At 46.6% G+C, this 22,886-nt stretch overlaps 1 protein-coding gene across 2 annotated transcripts in view; it reads right to left on the bottom strand.

Annotated features, from left to right (window-relative positions):
• Positions 1 to 22,402, bottom strand: part of unc5b (unc-5 netrin receptor B) — a 78,540-nt gene extending 56,138 nt beyond the window's left edge. For both annotated transcript variants that reach the window (XM_029120127.2, XM_029120128.2), the window contains exon 1: positions 21,564 to 22,402. In XM_029120127.2, coding sequence (XP_028975960.2) covers positions 21,564 to 21,633 — 70 coding nt within the window. In that variant the 5' untranslated portion in view covers positions 21,634 to 22,402. The remainder of the gene's footprint in view (positions 1 to 21,563) is intronic.
• Between the last annotated feature and the right edge of the window lie 484 nt (positions 22,403 to 22,886).

Genomic DNA, 22,886 nt, shown 5'->3' with positions numbered 1-22,886 from the left:
GGAGCGTGTTAGTGATAGCAATGGAGCGCCGTGGCCAGAGTGCATGAATCTCCCCAGACTTTAAAGTTGTAAGAGTGGGGGCGAGAATGAACACTTCATTCAATTGAACTGATGATTTCATTGACATGAATGGATGGTCGCCGACAACGCCAAAGCAAACTGGTTTAAGCAACAATAAAACGGTCCACATCTAGAACCACAAGACAGAAAGAATTGGAAGATACAATGATACACAAATTAGAAAACAAAGGACTAATACTGCAATGTACAGGGCTCATGTTATCTGATTGGGTCCAGGACCTCATCTGCCTCAAGGTCTACTGTCTCTATGTTATAATGACAGGCCAAGACATCATCTGCCTCAAGGACTACTGTCTCTATGTTATAATGACAGGCCAAGACATCATCTGCCTCAAGGACTACTGTCTCTATGTTATAATGACAGACCAAGACATCATCTGCCTCAAGGTCTACTGTCTCTATGTTATAATGACAGACCAGGACCTCAACTGCCTCAAGGTCTACTGTCTCTATGTTATAATGACAGACCAGGACCTCAACTGCCTCAAGGTCTACTGTTTCTATGTTATCATGACAGGCCAGGACATCATCTGCCTCAAGGTCTGCTGTCTCTATGTTATAATGATGGCCAGGACCTCATCTGCCTCAAGGTCTGCTGTCTCTATGTTATAATGATGGCCAGGACCTCATCTGCCTCAAGGTCTGCTGTCTCTATGTTATAATGATGGCCAGGACCTCATCTGCCTCAAGGTCTGCTGTCTCTATGTTATAATGATGGCCAGGACCTCATCTGCCTCAAGGTCTGCTGTCTCTATGTTATAATGATGGCCAGGACCTCATCTGCCTCAAGGTCTGCTGTCTCTAAGTAATAATGACAGGCCAGGACCTCAACTGACTCAAGTTCTACTATGTTATTATGTCAGACAGTGGAATTACGTACTTTGAATTGCTTGTAAAAGTCTTTGTAAGCTCTCTCTGCCAGAATCATAGACATCAATATTCTTTCTTCTGAGGGCCTTGGATAGGTCTTTTGGTCCTGGCATGATGTGTTACCACACACCCATATGACAGAGACCAAACTAGACCAGATCATATCACATAGTGCAATCATGCACACAATCATTTGTGGCCAATTTCGATCAGAAAAGGGAAACCAATGTAAGGCAAAAAACACTGTGCATTTTTCCTTACAATATTCATCTCTTCATGTATTTTCCTTTGTCAGTCATACTCTGAACTATTTGCACATTGTTACAACACATAGCTAATATTTGAACATTTGAAATGTCAGTATGATTTAAAAAATGTAGTTTAACCTTTACATAATTTTTCCTGTTATTAGTTACATCTAGCTTATTTTCCACTTGCTTCAGCAATGTAAAAAAGAAATATCTTGCCAATAAAAGCCTTTAAATGAAATTGCACTGAGAAAGGAAACGGAGAGAGAAAAGGAAGGAGAAAGTGTATGGGAGGCGGAGAAGAGATGGCAATAAAGGAGAGAAGTAGAAAAGGCTTGTGTAAACAAGGGATTGACAAAGCGTTATTAACAGAGGCTGTTTCCACCTCTCTTTCATACTTCATATGATCTGTCTTCATTCCTTCCCCTCCTCTCTTTCACTTCTCTCCATACCTCTCTCTCGCTCCCTCTCTGTCTCTTTCTTTCTCTCTCTATGTCTGTCTTGCTTCTCCTCCCACCTCTCTCTGTCTCTCGATGTCAGTCACTTTTCTCCCTACCCCCCCCCCCCCTCTCTGTCTTCTTACTCTCATGACACAGCTCATTTTAAGCACTGCTGACATGCTTGGAGGAGAGCACATTATGGGGCCAGACACTTTGACTGAGGTTGTCTGTGGGGAATATATGTTGGCAGGAGGTGCAGCTCAGTTTCCACAACATTATGTGGGAAGTGGGGCACCGCCCCTTCTCAGTCTCAGTCTTCCTCTCTGCTGCTCCGTCTCCATTGGTCTATCTTTATCGGTCTTCTTCTGTCTCTTTTTCACTCTCTCTGGGTTGAGTATATGCCAGTCATGAATGTCTTTCATCTCATGAGCAGAGTAGAGGAAAGGAGGAATGACGGTCCTCTTGTAATACACTGAGACATCCTGGATGTGCTGTCTGCTGTCTTCCTACCTCCGCAAGCACGGAGCTTGAAGATCAGGAAGTGATCAGGAAGTGATGAGAGAAGATGGGTTGCTACGGTGATTTTATGGTCTTATGCTCCTTGTACCCTTAGAAGTGCTGATGTGATCCTAGCTTACCAGAAGGCTTTTTAATTTTCTACTGACGCTGCAGAGTACATGATGAGTCTACTGAATAACACACATCATTTTGGGGTGTGTTTGTAAGCCGATACTGTACATGCAATATTAGCTATGGATCTAATTAAACGGGATGCATTGTTTATCTCCGAAGGTCCCAATGGGACAGAGTGGAAATTTGTCATAACTAATAACATGTTGTATTACCTTGTAGCGTGGCGTGAACAAAACCAGTAATGATATTTTCATCCGACTGTCAAACACTCCCTCTAAGAGGAGCTCCTGAGGGAACATCCACGCACGTTTTTGTCCGCTGACTCTCTACCAGGAAGTCGATCTGGTAAGCAAAAGGAAACCTGAAGGACCAATGACATTTGGTGATTGGTGTTATGCTAGCTACACCTGCAGCTTGACGGGTCCTGTGCTGCGGGCACTCATCCCTGTCTTCAGGGCGGGAAATCATACAGCCTGGGGCTGATTGTGTAATGTTTATCTGGATCCCAATTAGGCCCTGCTGAAGAAGCAGCTACTCTTCATGGGATCATAAAAACAGAACAAATAACAACCAACCAATACATCTGTAGACTACTTAGTTTTTTATGGATGTTCACCCTCAACAGAACACTCTTCTTATTTGCCTAATGGCTGCAAGAATGGAACAATATGTTTTCCTTTTGGCCTTAACCTGTCTCCTTTCCTGACACTTAAGGGGCATGCTGGGTAACAAACCACCCTGGAATACCCCATCTGCTGCTCTGTGTATCAGTCTCTGTGGGAGTGGGTGTAAGTCAATCCATCTGTCAGTCAGTCCGTCTGTCAGTCTGTCGGTCAGTCTGTCTGTCAGTCATTCCATCTGTCTATCAGTCCGTCTGTCAGTCTGTCTGTCGGTCAGTCTGTCTGTCAGTCAGTCAGTCCATCTGTCAGTCATTCCATCTGTCGGTCAGTCTGTCTCTCGGTCAGTCTGTCTGTTGGTAAGTCTGTCCATCTGCCGGTCAGTCTGTCTGTCAGTCCGTCTGTCAGTCCATCTGTCTGTCAGTGTGTCGGTGAGTCCGTCTGTCAGTCAGTCCATCTGTCGGTCAGTCTGTCTGACGGTCAGTCTGTCTGACGGTCGGTCAGTCAGTCTGTCCATCTGCCGGTCAGTACGTCGGTCAGTCCATCTGTCAGTCTGTCAGTCTGTCGGTCAGTCCGTCTGTCAGTCAGCTCATCTGTCTATCAGTCTGTCTGACGGTCAGTCTGTCTGTCGGTCTGTCAGTCAGTCAGTCCATCTGTCAGTCTGTCCATCTGCCGGTCAGTACGTCTGTCAGTCTGTCTGTCAGTCTGCCAGTCTGTCATTCCATCTGTCTGTTAGTCAGTTCCGTCTGTCAGTCAGTCCGTCTGTCAGTCATTCCACCTGTCAGTCTGTCAGTCTGTCTGTCGGTCAGTCTGTCTGTTGGTCAGTTTGGCTGTCGGTCGGTCAGTCAGTCTGTCCATCTGCTAGTCAGTCCGCCTGTCAGTCCGTCTGTCAGTCAGTCTGTCGGTCAGTCCGTCTGTTGGTCAGTCTGTCCATCTGCTAGTCAGTCCGCCTGTCAGTCCGTCTGTCAGTCAGTCTGTCGGTCAGTCAGTCTGTCCATCTGCTAGTCAGTCCGCCTGTCAGTCCGTCTGTCAGTCAGTCTGTCGGTCAGTCCGTCTGTCTGTCTGTCAGTATGTCTGTCAGTCTGTCTGTCGGTCAGTCCATCTGTTGGTCAGTCTATCGGTCCATCTGTCAGTCAGTCTGTCGGTCAGTCCGTCTGTCAGTCAGTCCATCTGTCTATCAGTCCGTCTGTCTGTCGGTCAGTCTGTCAGTCAGTCCGCCTGTCAGTCATTCCACCTGTCAGTCTGTCAGTCCATCAGTCAGTCTGTCTGTCGGTCAGTCTGTCTGTTGGTCAGTCTGGCTGTCGGTCGGTCAGTCAGTCTGTCCATCTGCTAGTCAGTCTGCCTGTCAGTCAGTCTGTCGGTCAGTCCATCTGTCTGTCTGTCTGTCAGTATGTCTGTCAGTCTGTCTGTCGGTCAGTCCATCTGTTGGTCAGTCTATCGGTCCATCTGTCGGTCAGGCACCCTATTACAGTTCCCACTGTAATAGGGAAACCATCCACAACAACCCTGTTCTCCAGTCTGTGCTAGAAACAGAAGCGTGGCAGTTAGCGTTATGGGTACACTCTTTCTGGTGTTAATGCTTGTGGTAGCTGTATTCTGGCTGTGTGATTCTGGAAAATGTGCAGATTATTCCATTGAGTTCTAGTTAAACTCACTGTAACCAGATGATCTGCTAAATTACTCAAACATTGATGTGGCACATGTAGTTCAGGTTTTTATTTAACATCAGCATAACAACACCTCCTCCACCCCAAATTCAAATTATGTTTTAGATAAGAACTATCTATTTTTAAGAAGAAATAGTTCTTCCTACCTCCCCAAGCCAGTGATTTCCTCACCAGAAAGAAAGAGCCACAGAAAGAGCTTTTTTACTGGGCTTTGTTGATAGCAACATCTAAATTCAGGGTAGCAATGCTGCTGAGGACTTTAGTTGTTTGTGGCGATATCTTTCTTTTTTAAATCCTGCCGTGTCCATGTTATCATGTTATAAAGGAAGGCTATTGAACTCAGGTCCGGGAGGGAAAAACACTTCTGTTTTCATCCTCTTTGTAATAACAGAGATTCAGACCTGGCACACCAGTGTAAATTATCTGTAAATTATCTGTAAATTGTGTACATTTAGTGAACTCTCTGCATAAACACACACACACACACACACACTTGTTACATGCACACCCACTCAAGCATGACCTCCATCCCCAAATGAAGGCACTCACGATCAATACGCATCTTTACGCCTTTCACTTATTTGATGTGTCCCCTACACACACATAGACACATCCACACACACACACACACACACACACACACACACACACACACACCCCAACACACCCTCACAGAATCCCACCCCTCCTGTACCAGGGGAATGAGGATTGGAGTGTGGGAGATTGCAGTAGTATTGTTGGAGTCAAAATGCATGATGGTCCTCACTGTGTGTGTGTTTGTGTGACAGTGGTTAATGAGGCCTTTCCAGTCAGCATGCCAGTCCATCTGCTTTCATAATCCCCCAAAAAACACTACAGCCTAGGGCGCACATATACACTAGCACACAAATATACACAGATACACACACACACACAAATATACACAGATACACACACACACAAATATACACAGATACACACACACACACATATACACAGATACACACACACACACACACACATATACACAGATACACGCACACACACAGACACACGAACACACACACAGACACACACAGAGACGCACATGCCACAATGTACTTATAAACACTACAGGGACCCTAATTTGGGTGTGTATCAGATTGTGTGTTTTACACTATTAAGGTGAGGGAAAATGGGGTAGAACACTTCGTAAGGTTGTCAGCTCTGAGGCCTCGGGAGGTCATGTGGTCCATGCTGCTGCCTCCAGTGGACGCAAAACACTGCAGCATAGGTTTGAATCAGACCCAATGCTCTCTCAGCAAAACTCTATCCCCACTGTCTATCAATAAAAAATGAATCCCTTAGAGTATATATTTCCAAACTTCAGTCCGCTGTGGTATGAACTGGAGCGTGAGTTGCCGGCCATGTTATTTGATGTGTGGTGTCTGTGGTGTGTGAGGTGTGTGTGTGGTGTGGGTGGTGTGTGTGAGGTGTCTGTGGTGTGTGTGAGGTTTCTGTGGTGTGTGAGGTGTCTGTGGTGTGTGTGAGGTGTGTGTGGTGTCAGTGGTGTGTGTGAGGTGTGTGTGGTGTCTGTGGTGTGTGTGAGGTGTGCGTGGTGTCAGTGGTGTGTGTGAGGTGTGTGTGGTGTCTGTGGTGTGTGTGAGGTGTGTGTGGTGTCAGTGGTGTGTGTGAGGTGTGTGTGGTGTCAGTGGTGTGGGAGGTGTCTGTGTGGTGTCTGTGGTGTGGGAGGTGTCTGTGGTGTGTGTGAGGTGTGTGTGGTGTCTGTGGTGTATGTGGTGTCGGTGGTGTGTGTGTGGTGTCTGTGGTGTGGGAGGTGTCTGTGGTGTGTGTGAGGTGTGTGTGGTGTGTGTGAGGTGTGTGAGGTGTGTGAGGTGTGTGAGGTGTCTGTGGTGTGTGTGTGGTGTGTGTGAGGTGTGTGAGGTGTGTGAGGTGTGTGAGGTGTGTGTGAGGTGTGTGTGAGGTGTGTGAGGTGTGTGTGGTGTGTGTGAGGTGTGTGGTGTGTGTGAGGTGTGTGAGGTGAGTGAGGTGTGTGAGGTGTCTGTGGTGTGTGTGAGGTGTGTGTGGTGTGTGTGAGGTGTGTGTGAGGTGTGTGAGGTGTGTGAGGTGTGTGTGGTGTCTGTGGTGAGTGAGACAGAAGAGGTGAAAGGTGCAGATAGATTGACACAGGTGGAAAGGAAGAGAGGTGGAGAATGAGTGGATAAAGAATTTAAAAGAGAGCGGTTAGAGACAGAGATGAAGAGACAGAGGTAACAGGGACAAAAGTAAGAGAGGCCGAGAGGTGAACTACATCCTTCTGGCCAGTAACAGGTAGGAGGCATGATGAGTGCTAGAGACAGACCTCATCCAGGGACTAACACAGATACTCAGCTGGATAAGTGCCTCACATTAAAATGCCCGCCTAAGACACACAGCTGTAGCCACACTCAACTGCTGGAAGCTCCGCAAAGACGTGCAAGAATAAAGTCAATCTCTTGGCAGAGGGAGAGAGAGACGGACAGAGAAAGGGTTGGGTCAGAAGGAGGAGAGCGGAAGACAGAGTGGGAGGGAGGGAGTTAGCCAAAGGGGGAGGGAGAGAGGAAGAGCACCAATGGAGAGAGGGAGGAGGTTGGAGAAAGAGAGAGGGAATGAGAAAGGATACCAGGGAAGCCAACAACGTTTGCGTTCCAAGTCTGTGTAACCGGACTGAGACTGGAGATGGTCCCAGTCAGGACGCACCCATTACATAATAACCTAGGGCAGTAGTCAGAGGGCTACAACATTCTCCAAGTTGGATCGAAAGAGACTTGAGACGCCAGGTCATTACGTTTCCTCAACTCGTGGACATCAATAGCTTGAGACGCCACCTCCGACCCAAAAACACTCCAGGTGTGAGGACAGACCTGGATCAGGTTTTGTGTGCAGGTGTGAGGACAGACCTGGATCAGGTTTTGTGTGCAGGTGTGAGGACAGACCTGGATCAGGTTTTGTGTGCAGGTGTGAGGACAGACCTGGATCAGGTTTTGTGTGCAGGTGTGAGGACAGACCTGGATCAGGTTTTGAGTGCAGGGCGCTACATTTTCCCACAACTGACACACTCAGTCCGGTGTGGGTTCAAACCCAAACCACGGTAAGTATTTGGCATTTTACTCTCTCTCTCTGGTGATTTAATTAAGCCCAGTGACGTCTGCCCCATCCAGACTACACCCCCCCCCTTGAGACACTTTCATGTCCGTGCTCTGTTTAACGTGTCTTTATTTAGGCTGTAATTAGGACCCCCATTAGCTACAGCATAAAGCAGCAGCCACTCTTCCCGGAGTCCTCGTAGAAAACATAACACAAAACATTATAATAGAAATAACGAACACAGACCAAACTACGTACCTTCAAAACAAGAGTGTAACACAAACAGGCAGCAGAACTGCCGAATACATCCAAGTCAACCTTGAACAAACGGGTTTAATTATAAGATGCAACAGGGAGACACGACCCCAGCCCAAAAAGTAGAGCAAATGTCTCTTCCTGAGCAGGCCTGTATATCCTAATATTATATGTGTTGTAAACACATGGCAAAAGACAGACAGTGAGTTTAACTTAAATCTTCCTACACTGACAGCCTTCCTTTAAAGCTGAAGTACATATGTGTTTTGCATTAACAAACTGCTATTCTATTAATCTGGATGGTGAATTCCTACCGATCAGATTGTCCCAGGCCCGCATATAAAAAAGATCTGTATACGCTGTGCTGCTGCCAAGGAATAAAAGTGGTCGGCTCTCGCAGTGGCGTGAAAAGTTATCCTGCGCACAGGAAGTGATGCGTTTGGCGTATCAAACAAAGAACTGAGGCTGGACAAATAGGGCTCATAAAGATGTACATAAGGATTTTAAACCTTTACTCAGTTATTTGTAGATGCGCCTTTAGCATAGATCACAGTTTTGAGTCTTCTTGGGTAAGACATGAACAGCTTTGCACACCTGGTTTTGAGCAGATTCTCGAATTCTTTCTTGCAAATCCTCTCAAACACTTTCGGATTTAATGGGAAGCGTTGGTGAAATCTTTCGATCTCCCAACAGATGTTCAATGTGGGTGAAGTCAAGGCTTTAGCTGGGCCACTCAAGAACGTTCACATACTTGTTTCAAAGCCAATCTAGCGTGTCTTGGCTGCGTGCTTCAGGTGGTTTTTGTGTTGAAAGGTGAATCTTTGCCTCAGTCTGAGGTCCAATGAGCTCAGGAACAGGTTTTCTTTAAGGACATGCCTATATTTTGGTGCATTCATCCTTCCATCAATCCTGACCAGTCTCCAAATTCGTACCATTGAGAAGCACCCCCATAGCATGATGCTCCCACCTTGGTGGTGGTGGTGTGGAGGGTCTGGTGAGGGCTTGGTGGTGGTGGTGTGGAGGGTCTGGTCAGGGCTTGGTGGTGGTGGTGTGGGGGGTCTGGTCAGGGCTTGGTGGTGGTGGTGTGGAGGGTCTGGTCAGGGCTTGGTGGTGGTGGTGTGGAGGGTCTGGTGAGGGCTTGGTGGTGGTGGTGTGGAGGGTCTGGTGAGGGCTTGGTGGTGGTGGTGTGGAGGGTCTGGTCAGGGCTTGGTGGTGGTGGTGTGGAGGGTCTGGTCAGGGCTTGGTGGTGGTGGTGTGGAGGGTCTGGTCAAGGCTTGGTGGTGGTGGTGTGGAGGGTCTGGTCAGGGCTTGGTGGTGGTGGTGTGGAGGGTCTGGTGAGGGCTTGGTGGTGGTGGTGTGGAGGGTCTGGTCAGGGCTTGGTGGTGGTGGTGTGGAGGGTCTGGTCAGGGCTTGGTGGTGGTGGTGTGGAGGGTCTGGTGAGGGCTTGGTGGTGGTGGTGTGGAGGGTCTGGTGAGGGCTTGGTGGTGGTGGTGTGGAGGGTCTGGTGAGGGCTTGGTGGTGGTGGTGTGGAGGGTCTGGTCAGGGCTTGGTGGTGGTGGTGTGGAGGGTCTGGTGAGGGCTTGGTGGTGGTGGTGTGGAGGGTCTGGTCAGGGCTTGGTGGTGGTGGTGTGGAGGGTCTGGTCAGGGCTTGGTGGTGGTGGTGTGGAGGGTCTGGTCAGGGCTTGGTGGTGGTGGTGTGGAGGGTCTGGTCAGGGCTTGGTGGTGGTGGTTTGGAGGGTCTGGGCTTGGCGGTCCCATTCTCTGCCTTCCTCTATTGACCTCTGCTGGAGAGGGCATTACTGACACTGTGTAGGAGATGCTCCGGGATTCAAAAAGAAGCACAGGCTAATCACACTCCCCTCAATCACACACACCACACACACACACACCACACACACACAGTTTGAGTCATACACACACAAACACACGCATGCAAGCTGACATGCCCCCCCACTTTCTGTCACACCAACTCTTCAGGGAGGTCTTTGCCATTCCTCTACCAGCTGCTCTATGTGTGAACCCCTCTTGTCCCGGAACACGCACCAAGTACCCCCCACCTCACACACACAGACACACACATCAACATGCCACTAATGCACAATAATCAGATGACAACAAAGACCCTTCGACTGCCCACAACACACAGACACACTCACTCATATATACATCCTACGATACCCACACACACCCCCAAACACCCCCACATTCTCTCCTACTGCCGGGGCAGATGGGCCTTAACAAGCGTTACAACTCTGAGTAATGGGATTCTCCATGGTGCCTTCTAAAGAATGATTCCCAAACTCTGACGGAAAGACTAATGGAGAAAGGATGGAGGGAGGAGATGAGGAGGGGGATGGAGAGATGGAGGGAGGTATGATACGAGGAGATGGGGAGGGAGGGGGAGAAACGGGGGAAAGAGGGACGAAGGGGTTCGAGAAAGAAAGAGGAAGAAGAGTGGGGTTAGAGGAGGGAGACAGAAGCGTGTTGACTGGATGACAGAGGGTACTTCTAAATCTGACATTAAGGAACTAAAAATACTCAGAGAGAGAAAAGAGAGGAGAGAGGAAGGAGAGGAGTAGAGAGAGAGGAGAGGAAGTATATGATGCATGGAGAGAGGAGAATACTTGACATGAATTCATAAAACCAAAATACAGTCATCACTCATACACACACACGCGCGCGCACACTCAAATATTTCACACGCCTCTCAAGAATAGTATATCCTCTGTAAGCCTCTGTGTAGTTGAGCAAACACATACACACACACTGCTTTAATCCCTAAGCATGGACTGCCTTTTGAGGACAAAAAGCTCTTCTAAGAGATGAAGAACTACACGTGGCCTCTAAACCTCCTCCTTTCCCCGGCTAGGACACACAGGCAGGGACACACAGTCATAGGGTAGCACAAAGTAAACAACAGTAAATCGCGTGTTTTCAGTTTCTCAAATCTGTTTTACTTGTATTGGTCGCCATAGGGATATAGGTTCAGAGGTCATAGCTATTTCGGTTCCGGTATCAACCCCTAAGGAGTTCTGCTTGATCCAGTCAGCAAACGTCAACAAAGATTATTAAGACCTGTCAGTTTATGAAACCTAGAGGAATTAAAAATAGATCGATGTTAAAGAAGGCATAGGATATCAAAGACCAGCCCATGAAGATGTAAGACGAAACGATTTTAGGATGATGACCCTGTTGACTGGGTGCACACTTCAACACAGATGTCCAAGAATGTCTCACTATCTCTAAATGCTTTCAATTCCCTGTTTCAATGGTCCAATTCTGTGATATTTTATGGTTTATGAGGACATGATGCTGATGTGATAGTTGATTTGGGCAAGGCTGTTGTAGGGTTCTAGAATGCTGTTATAGGGTTCTGAAATGCAGTTGTAGGGTTCTGGAATGCTGTTGTAAGGTTCTGGAAGGCTGTTGTAAGGTTCTGGAATGCTGTTGTAGGGTTCTGGAATGCAACTCATGAGATAGATATGTATCTATCATGAGATAGATACATATTCTTTAACTGAATTGAGTTTTCAACAACATCTCCTTAGCAAACATGAATGTTATGTTGAAGAATGAAAAATGTGATAGCAACCAGAATGCGAGAAACTTCTGAGCAATTGATATTGGCTGCTGCCGGCCTATATAGTTTAGTGTTAGTAGGAGAGGATGTCCTATCTCCAGATTTGGAGAGTGTGTGTGATAGGTAGGAATGCCAATGTCCAAGTTTACCACTGGTTACACACAAACGCATGCACAAACACAAACAAACATAAAAACAGTGTCAACCCAGTGTTGTGTGTGTGTGTGAGAGAAAGAGTGTGTGTGTTTCCCCCCCAAATAGCCCTCCTCTCTCCACTTTAAAAGACTCCTCTATTCAGACTCACTACAATGGACCCCCGTGGAGTCTTTATTCCTTGCCTGTGTCTGCTCAACCCGGGGCGGGGCCGTGTGTGTGACAGTGGCCCAGGGGGCACCTGGCCCGCCCGGCAGGCTCCAGTAGCAACTCCCATCTGTTGTTGAGTAACACAACTATCTGTCCGTCACCCCTCCTGGCCTATCCATTCATCCCTCTCAATCTCACCTTCTCTCTTTCCCTCCTGTCCTCCCTGTAAACATTCCAGCTCCTAGGCTGTTGTCCTCTTTTAATTCCCCCTCCTCTCTCATTCTATCTTCTCCTTCTTCCTCCATCGCAGATTTCCTCTTTTCATGTCAACACGTAGCTGTTTTCTTTCATCTTTTATCTCATTCTATTTTTCTTTCTTTTACTTAATTACTGCCCTCTTTTTAGAACTTTTTCTATACTTTCTTCATTCATTCTCCCTCCCAACATCACTTTCCTTTCTATCCCGACACTCTCACGCTCTCTCTTGGGCTCTTTCCTTTCTCTTTAAATTAGATTAATTGGTAATTGAGAAAGAAAATAGGAAATAGGAAAACTAAATAACTATACATCATACACAAATGTTTTAAAAAGGTTCCAGACATTTTAAATGCCATAGTATAAAACAAGTTGTTTGGATCCTGGATATGTAGCATTAGCTTCTGTGAGCCGGGTAAAATCATGCATCAATGTTACAGTTATCATCCAAGCAATTGCCAGTAAGAAGCAAAGCTCAAAGAAAAGTAAATACAGCTGGTCACTGTTTTTCCAGTTGCTTATATGAAATGATTCATCTAGCTAAAGTTGCTAACTAACAAATGCCAAAAACGGTTGCCAGACTGCATGCTAACCACTTTCAAGAAAATTGACCACCTGTCCTTTTTACAATAGGTGCAACAAGGTGAAATATACAAGTTTTTTTTATTTGTTATTAAATTCTTTGTGGGTTTGAGTTTGTCTCTAATGTGGTCTTGAACTTGGCAGAAGAAAGTGCTGCTCAGTTTACACTTTTTGCAGGTCTTCTATCCAGAGCCCGGTCCATCGGTCCGCCCCTCTGCCCATAGTTGTGTTTGGCAGTAGACTGAGTGTGGAGTGGAACATGGTGCAGTATTGACAAAGCATTAAACATGTTGCCTTAATAATGGGACTGACTTCTATCTCTCTACATCTCTCAGTCTCTCTTTCTCTCTCCATCAATAAGAGCCTTAATAAAAACCTCTCCCCAGTCGATCTGTGCTCCCTCTGTCTCCCTCTTCTCTCTCCTCCCAGTCTCTACAGTCTGTCTCCCTCTTCTCTCTCCTCCCAGTCTCTACGGTCTGTCTCCCTCTTCTCTCTCCTCCCAGTCTCTACGGTCTGTCTCCCTCTTCTCTCTCCTCCCAGTCTCTACGGTCTGTCTCCCTCTTCTCTCTCCTCCCTGTCTCTACGGTCTGTCTCCCTCTTCTCTCTCCTCCCAGTCTCTATGGTCTGTCTCCCTCTTCTCTCTCCTCCCAGTCTCTACGGTCTGTCTCCCTCTTCTCTCTCCTCCCAGTCTCTACGGTCTGTCTCCCTCTTCTCTCTCCTCCCAGTCTCTACGGTTTGTCTCCCTCTTCTCTCTCCTCCCAGTCTCTACGGTTTGTCTCCCTCTTCTCTCTCCTCCCAGTCTCTACGGTCTGTCTCCCTCTTCTCTCTCCTCCCAGTCTCAATGGTCTGTCTCCCTCTTCTCTCTCCTCCCAGTCTCTACAGTCTGTCTCCCTCTTCTCTCTCCTCCCAGTCTCTACGGTTTGTCTTCCTCTTTTCTCTCCTCCCTCTCTTCCTTCCTCTATACCCTTATATTTGACGTTAACCCTCTACCCTCTCTTTCTCTATATATATATTTCTTCTCTCTCTTCCTTCGATCTCTCCTTCTCTTTCACTCTGCCAGAGGCTTAATGATGCTTGAATGCCAATGCTCTGCTCTGGACTTCTCTATCCTTCTCCTTCTCTCTCTCCTTTGCTTCTCTCTGTCCCTCCTTGGTTTCTTTATAATGAAGGATATTTAAAAGCCCTCTGAGCCATCCATCTTAATATGGCTCTCTTATATTATTCACCTCTTCCATCTCTTTCTCTCCCTGTCTCTATTTCTCTCACTCTCTCTCATTCTCACTCTTTGTCACTTTCTCCCCGTTAACTCATCCTCTTCCATCTTTCTCCCATGATACAGATGGATGACACGGCCCCGTTTGACCTCCACGTGTTGGGCTTGAACATGTCCTTCCTCTCTCTCTCGTTCCCTCTCCCTTCGTCTTTCTCTCCCCTCTATCTCACTCTCTACAGGCTCGTGAGGTGACTGACACACATAGGAATCGTTCCCACTGATCCAGCGGGCCCGGTCGGGATCCACTACTCATCCCTGAGGAGGGCCCTGTCGGGATCCACTACTCCTCCCCGAGGAGGGCCCTGTCGGGATCCACTACTCCTCCCCGAGGAGGGCCCGGTCGGGATCCACTACTCCTCCCCGAGGAGGGCCCGGTCGGGATCCACTACTCCTCCCCGAGGAGGGCCCGGTCGGGATCCACTACTCCTCCACGAGGAGGGCCCGGTCGGGATCCACTACTCCTCCCCGAGGAGGGCCCGGTCGGGATCCACTACTCCTCCCCGAGGAGGGCCCGGTCGGGATCCACTACTCCTTCCCGAGGAGGGCCCGGTCGGGATCCACTACTCCTCCACGAGGAGGGCCCGGTCGGGATCCACTACTCCTCCACGAGGAGGGCCCGGTCGGGATCCACTACTCCTCCCCGAGGAGGGCCCGGTCGGGATCCACTACTCCTTCCCGAGGAGGGCCCGGTCGGGATCCACTACTCCTCCACGAGGAGGGCCCGGTCGGGATCCACTACTCCTCCACGAGGAGGGCCCGGTCGGGATCCACTACTCCTCCCTGAGGAGGGCCCGGTCGGGATCCACTACTCCTCCCTGAGGAGGGCCCGGTCGGGATCCACTACTCCTCCCTGAGGAGGGCCCGGTCGGGATCCACTACTCCTCCCTGAGGAGGGCCCTGTTTGGGTTCACGGTATATCCAATGATAGCAAAACATTGGTTGGTAATTTAGTTGGAAATACACCTTGGAAAAATCACACCTAATTTATTCCATGAGTGTTATATCAACCCCAAAATTATATTTTTCAAATTAAAAGTACGAAGAGCGAGACCTTTCTGTGAGAAGGCAGTATGAGAAGTGCTGGACTGTAAATTGAAGAAGTGTCTGGGAGGGGAAGTGTTTCTGTATCTTTTTTGTTGAGTGGATTGATCGTTCATCCCTGTAACATGTTATTAAACGGCATCTGAAGGCAAAGGTACCAGACACAGACGATCAGCTTGGACTGTAATCCAGCCTAATTCATAAAGTCTTTGGGATTTAGTTCCTTGTTGTGCTTGACTACAGAAAGCTACCATTATTCATTGCTGTCTTTTCAACTTGCATGATTTATGTTGTTTTGTTTATTAGCTCAGGTCTAAACTCCACGGCTCTGACAGGTCAGTAGGATGTGCACGGCTCTGACAGGTCAGTAGGATGTGCACGGCTCTGCGCACATCATATCAATCTGTCGGCTTGATAATCCCACCAGGCACAGCCGGCTTAATGATGATCGAAGACCATTCAAACATTAATTCATTCACGATACTTAGGACGCTATGAGCCCTGACCGTAACATTTCAGATAATAAGAGAATAGGGCGAACTCAAATGCTTTTTGCCTCACCTGTGGCAGAGCTCTAGATTCGGGCCGCACCCTGGCCACCATATCTCTCCCGGCACCTGGGCCCGAGCAGCAGAACCTCACAGGCCCTCCTCCTCCGCATCAGGGCTCTGGGGCGCATGTAGCATCGTAAACTCATTTAAAATATTAACAACAACCACTTTGCTTCTATGAATAATACAATACGGAGGGCCAATGGCTGACCAGCGACCCCACCCCCCCCCGCTCCCCTGCCGGCTATAAAACTAATGCACTGGGTCAGGCTACTATGGAAAACTGTAAAAGTGATGTTGAGTTGACATGACGAGCCTGTCTGTCTGCCTGTCTACCAGTCTGTCTGCCTGTCTACCTGTCTGTCTGTTTACCTGTCTGTCTGCCTGTCTACCAGTCTGTCTGCCTGTCTGTCTGTCTGTCTGTCTGTTTACCTGTCTGTCTGTCTGTCTGTTTACCTGTCTGTCTGTCTACCTGTCTGCTTGTCTGTCTACCTGTCTGTCTACCTGTCTGTCTGCCTGTCTGTCCGTCCCACAAAAGTAAATACCATAATTCACTTTTCCACACCATTTAAAAAATATACATGGCTGTAGAACTGCTGCTGAGTCGGTCAGTCCCGTATTTGATACAGTCCAGTATTGAATACAGTCCAGTGTTTAATACCATCCAGTATTTAATACAGTCCAGTATTTAATACAGTCCTGTGTTTAATACTGTACAGTATTTAATACAGTCCTGTGTTTAATACTGTACAGTATTTAATACAGTCCAGTATTTAATACATTCCAGTGTTTAATACCATCCAGTGTTTAATACAATCCAGTGTTTAATAATGTCCAGAATTTAATACCATCCAGCATGTAATACACTCCAGTGTTTAATACAGTCCAGTGTTTAATACATTCCAGTGTTTAATACCATCCAGTGTTTAATACAAACCAGTGTTTAATACTGTCCAGAATTTAATACCATCCAGTATTTAATACACTCCAGTGTTTAATACTTTCCAGTGTTTAATACAGTCCAGTATTTAATACTGTCCAGTGTTTAATACAATTCAGTGTTTAATACTGTCCAGAATTTAATGCCATCCAATATTTAATACCATCCAGTGTTTAATACAGTCCAGTGTATAATAAACTACAGTGTTTAACAAAGTACAGTGTGCAATATTGTCCAGTATTTAATACTGTCCTGTGTTTAATACTGTCCAGGGTTTAATACAGTCCAGTATTTAAACCAGTCAAGTGTTTAATACTGTCCAGTATATAATACAATCCAGTGTTTAATACTGTCCAGTATTTAATACAGTACAGTGTTTAATAAAGTACAGAATTTAATACAGTCCAGTATTTAAACCAGTCCAGTGTTTAATACTGTCCAAGGTTTAATACAGTCCAGTATTTAATACAGTACAGTGTTTAATAAAGTACAGAATTTAATACAGTCCAGGGTTTAATACAGTAAAGTATTTAATATTCCATGTATGCTCATCCATCTAGCCTCTCTCTCTGAAACTGGTAGTTCCCTGGAAATAAGTCAAAGTTCTAATTCTCTTCCCCACAGATTACCAAAGTTGTATTTCAACGTTCTCAGTCTTCTTTTCTCTCTTCCCCGGGAAACATTGAAAAAATAAAAGTCTTAGAAAGAAACTGATGCTTCCACGAAAAACCACGACAGGTGCACTTCCAGTCTGGCCTGACATAGTGGATTTAATAAAAAGCATTTGACTGTAGAACCAGGAGGGACAGAAAGTCTTCCGCTGTCCGACTGTAACCTTCTTGCCTAAATATTTTCTTACCTACCACTGTTCTTGAGGCCTTTAAATTAATATTAACCCACGAGTAGTTTTCAACTTCATGTCGACTCTTTGGCATTTTGCATTCAGAATTTACCTAAATGATGTTGTTTTCTCTATCTCCGGATGTGTGATTGTACCTCACACAGAGTGTGACCGAAGCCTCAGGAAAATGCATTCCTATACTCTGAACACAATGCGACAGGCCATCGTACCACACTAGTTCTCCTACATATGTGTGTATGTCACTATTCAGCTATTGTATTCTCTGGGAGTGTGTGACAAGTTACGATCTGTAATCTTAAACAATACTCCCATCCGCCCCCTCCTCTCCTCTCCCCCACCCCCCCCCCCTCCTCTTCCCCACCCCTCCCCCTTCTTCTCCCCCACCCCTCCACCTTCTTCTCCCCCTCCCCTCCACCTTCTTCTCCCCCACCTCTCCACCTTCTTCTCCCCCTCCCCTCCACCTTCTTCTCCCCCACCTCTCCACCTTCTTCTCCCCCACCTCTCCACCTTCTTCTCCCCCACCCCTCCACCTTCTTCTCCCCCACCTCTCCACCTTCTTCTCCCCCACCCCTCCACCTTCTTCTCACCCTCCCCTCCACCTTCTTCTCCCCCACCCCTCCACCTTCTTCTCCCCCACCCCTCCACCTTCTTCTCTCCCACCCACTCCACCTTTCTCCCACCCACTCCACCTTCTTCTCCCCCACCCCTCCACCTTCTTCTCCCCCACCCCTCCACCTTCTTCTCTCCCACCCACTCCACCTTTCTCCCACCCACTCCACCTTTCTCCCACCCACTCCACCTTTCTCCCACCCACTCCACCTTCTTCTCTCCCACCCACTCCACCTTCTTCTCTCCCACCCACTCCACCTTCTTCTCTCCCACCCACTCCACCTTTCTCCCACCCACTCCACCTTTCTCCCATCTCCCCTCCTTTATTTTAGCTACTATTATCCAAAAGCACTTCGTTTCTCTTCATTTAATCCTCTTCATATATAGTAAACAAATTCCCTGCCATGCCTCTGTAGAGATATCGACCATGCATCTTAAAAAATATTTGCCCTCCCCCTAAAAAATATATGTCATGCCTCTTTAAAAGATATCTTCCATGCATTTTCTTTTTTTATCAGCCATGCCTCCTCAAAAAATACTTCTTAAAAAGCTCCTTACCTTCAAACTTCCTGCCACACCTCTATGAAGTCTCCACCATTCCTCTTCAAACTTCCTGCCACGCCTCTTTGAATACCCAGCCTTGCCTCTTTGAACTTCCTGCCACGCCTCTTTGAATACCCAGCCTTGCCTCTTTGAATTTCCTGCCACACCTCTTTGAACTACTAGCCACGCCTCTTCAAAGTCTCAGATATAATGATTCCTATCAAAAATGCAGGATAAACCTGTCCGTGATTAATGCTAGGCCACGCCCACCCAGAGCTGGCCAGGGCCAGAGTTCCCACCAAGGTAATTAATGTGTATGTCAACAGAGACAGATGCCATCATAATGGAAACATGAGCTCAGCACATCCACTTTAAAGGGTGATGGTGGGGGGAGTTGAAAGGGGCACAGAGAGAGAGAAAAGGGGGGTAGGTGGAGAGCGGGACAGAGGGACTGAGAGAGGGAGGGGCAAGTAGAGAATGAGATTGGGTGGAGAGAAGGGGAGAGAAAGAGAGAAGAAAGAGAGAAGAAAGTTGAAGAAAGATGTAAGTAAAGCCAGTGATTAACGGGATGGATGATAAATGCTACTGTAGACGCTGTTACTGAGCCAAGGCCCGAAACACACCTCCTCAGCCTTTCGCCGTTCTCTCTTCAGACAAGAAACATTTTACTGGGACACTGAGCTATTGTTCCCCTCTAAACCCTCCCTTTCCAGGTTTGGACTTTAATACTAATTCATCAACTGTTTACTTCAATATTTCTCATTCCTCGTACAAGGATTTCTGAAGCTGAGCGTTCTGAGAAGTCTCACATTTTAATATTCTGGACATAAGCAGCTTTTCTAGCCTGTCCATTTCCCTGTCAGTCCGGGGAGAACAGAGACAAGCAGGGGTTGGGGGGGGGGGTCACGGTTTACTGTGTTTTCATGAACTCACTTTCCATTACCTGCAGACGTCAGCAGATCTGCCGACACATTGACCTGTTCTCTACTGATAAAACGGGTGCTTCACAAACACTAAACGTGTGTCTTTCTCTGAGCCAAATTATTAAAGCGACGGGACGTTTATTTAGTCCACGGGTAGTGCAGGCTGTCTTTGTTCTTTTTGAACGACAAACATAATCCCCAATCCACTAAACCTTCAGAATTTTGCCTGCCTTCTCGCTCAATCTGATTAGAAGGCAGGCAGAGAGTGTGGGGGGGGGTTAAAGACAGAGGTTGGGACAAAGAAAGAGAGAGAGGCAGAGAGAGAGGGATATGTAGTAAGCCTAAAGTAAAAGCAAGTGGACCACAACAGATTGTGTTGGTACTTGAATAGTCATGCATTGAAAAAAAAATTGTGATTGTATTTTTTATTTGTAGTTATGTTATTTAGTATATTATTTAGCATCTTGAGTGTGAAAAAAGGTGTTTACATAATATATGTTTAATTATTATTAAATGTACCGTCTGCTGTGATTTAAAAAAAAACCGTTTCACTGAGCAACAAATAAGAACCTTTTCAAATGAGCAACAAGTGAGGTTACAAATGGTTCCACAGAGAGAGCACAAAATCCGCCTGAATTTATAACGAAAACATTTGGTTCTTAGCGCCAACGACCTTGACTTCCCACACCATGTTCTCCGTTACATGAATTATCCAGAGCGACTTCCACTGGCTAATGAGTACTTATACTCAGAACGGCTCACAACGAAAGCGTACTTTCTGTTCCACTCCGCCCCCCCCACCCATGGGAATCAAACCGACAACCAGGGCCTTGCAAGCACATTGCACTATCATCTCAGCAACACAGTGACTATCACCTCCCAGCAGTCTACGGCAGGACCTTTAAAAAATAAACGACACTCTCCTAGATAGCCGCTTTCTTTCCTAAAGAGACTTGCTGCTGCGCTCGGAGGAGATAGGGCATTTGATGGTCAATACCGACACAAGTTAATTTACTAGATAAAAGTGCCCAGGGTTTCAGACAGGGCGATTGGGAGTCGTCAATAGAGCTTAACTGCGCTACCACCTATTTTTGGACACCTTTTGCTGTATGCTACCGATGCCGAATTAAAAGCGCCATTTAATATTTCGAGTATCACAAGAGGCAAAAGTGTGCCACACAAAATAAACAAAACAAACAACGTCATTTCCCCAATGTCCACAAAAACAGATCGAACCAAATTTAGATTTTAGAACTCAGGCGGAGCGCACCCACCAACGCAGTGTGTATTTTAGTATGTATGTATTTTATCAGAACTGCTTTTCTATCTTTCTTTAGGCCTACCCTGTCTCCACTTTTTTAGATGGAGTTTCTTTTTGTTTTCTTTTTGGATAGAGGGAGGGAGGCCAAGAAGGTATCCAACTAGAGCTTAATTACTCCCCTCACACCAGGGGGGCTCGGCCCGTATTTTCCGCAGCAGTCGCGAGGAAACCAAACCAAAGCACTGCGCTCTTTCAAGCTCTGTATATATTATATATTGGTGTTTTTTGATTCATGTTTCCTTTAGGATGGTGTGGGGAAATAAACTGACATAGTATCTGCCGGCCCGAAGCCGAAACCACACTAGGTGGTCGGACCAGTTCAAAATCCAGTATTTATGTTAATAGGTTACATTAAAACGAATATCATAGTAAACGTCGTTGGTGTGGCAGCTTCTTGTAAACTCGCACGTGGCTGTTCCAGACAATTTCCACTCGCTGACAATGACATGGATTTGACACATTTCCAATAGCTGTTTAAAGCGCTTTGGTCCCCCAAATGCCAAAGCCAAACTGACATCATGTTAGTTTAGAGATTATAGCACTGGTGGGCATTCACTCATATTACGATTTTACAACACATGCTAGCCTAAGTGCTCGACATTCGATCAAGGGTTTGGTCTCCCTTGTCGCGATGTTAATCTTCAAAAAGAATAATAAAACAAAATGTGTGACATAAACACGTGCGCACGCGTGTGAGGGCAAGAAAGAGTGAAAGAGACAGTTTGTGTGTCCGCGCCATCAGGACAGGCCACAGGTAACTTTAACCAACCATTCTTGGCCATTTATGAATAAAATATACTAGTCATACTCAGTTCCTAACGTAATCCAATATAAAGGCACAGATAACCAGTATTATTATGGCATAAATACAAAAGCTTTCCTTACCAGCGCTGGAGACGAGATATCCACTGACAATTAGAAGAACCAGCAGGGCACCGAGTCCGTGGTCACTCATGTTTACTTGTGATACCACCAACGCAGTAAGTCCCAGGTGCTCTCGGTGTCGTTGCTGTTCCCCCTCTACTCTTCAATGTCCCTGTCACTTGAATTGATTTTCTCAAGGACAAAACGTCTCAGAAGTATACATATATAGTCCAGATGTTTGTTCGGGTAGACCACACGTAGTTTAGGTAACCCTACTTGAAATAAATAGCCCAAGACAGCATGGGATAGCTAACATAAATATAAGAATGTATCCTTTGGAATATAAATAAATAAAAACAACTCAAAACGATCCGCCTAAGAGGTTCTCTAATGCAGTATGTCCGTGGAGAAGACCCAAATATCACCAATAACTCCAAATGAACAAAACCATAAACTTTATAGAACAATATTCCAGCTATAGTTTCCAGCGTTCGGGTAAAATGGGAGCCATAAAAGAAGCGCGGACAGGACAAGTCATTAGAAAGTTTTGCATATTAGCCAGAGGTTCATATCTTTTACGGGGAGCAATTACGAAAAAATCAAGTACTAAAATGAAAACTAGTCAACTTCCCCAGCTTTAACATTACAAAACTACGGACTCGTGAGGCGCTTGCTCCGCAGTGGTCGTCTCTGCTGCGTCCACCGCCAGCCGTTACTAAATCCGAGCCTTCCTTACACTCCTCTGAGCCCTGTCCGCTGTCCTTGCTTCGTGGGTGTGCGAGACGTAAACAGGAACACTGATCAGAAATGCAAGCCTCCGGCCTCTCATTCCCCACCTAGCCAATCATTGAATATCACCCTCCGAGAGAGTGAAGGATAAAGAAGTGAGGAGGGGAAAGAGAGTTGGAGCGAAAGAGGTGAGGAGGAGAGATGGAAAACACGGAGGGCTTAGATCCACACCGACCATGGATGCGGTGACTCAATCAGTCAATTAGCTGACAAACTAATTTTGTTTAGATGTATTACGGTAGCCGAAGGCGCCTACATAATACGTTAACTGGTTAAATTTTTGTTTCATTTGTATATTGCTTACTATTTTCACAATGTCTCGCAGACATTATCAGCCAAGCAGGTGCACCAACTGTTAAAGGTGGTGGCAGACTTCATACGCTGCAATTACCACGCTATACACGACAGGCATTTTATGTTTATGCAAGCAGTATTTAGAAACAAATCTACGTGGCACGCAAGACAAACTGTGTAAGCCTGAATACATTTCTACATTTCTATTGCCCGCCGACGAACCATAAGCCCCAGTTTAATCAACGTAGCTTCCCGATTTCC

The sequence above is a fragment of the Esox lucius genome, chromosome 5 (assembly GCF_011004845.1).
Source record: "Esox lucius isolate fEsoLuc1 chromosome 5, fEsoLuc1.pri, whole genome shotgun sequence".
Lineage (NCBI taxonomy): Eukaryota > Metazoa > Chordata > Actinopteri > Esociformes > Esocidae > Esox > Esox lucius.
Note: the sequence above shows the minus strand (reverse complement) of the source record. Positions and strands in the feature narration are given on the sequence as shown.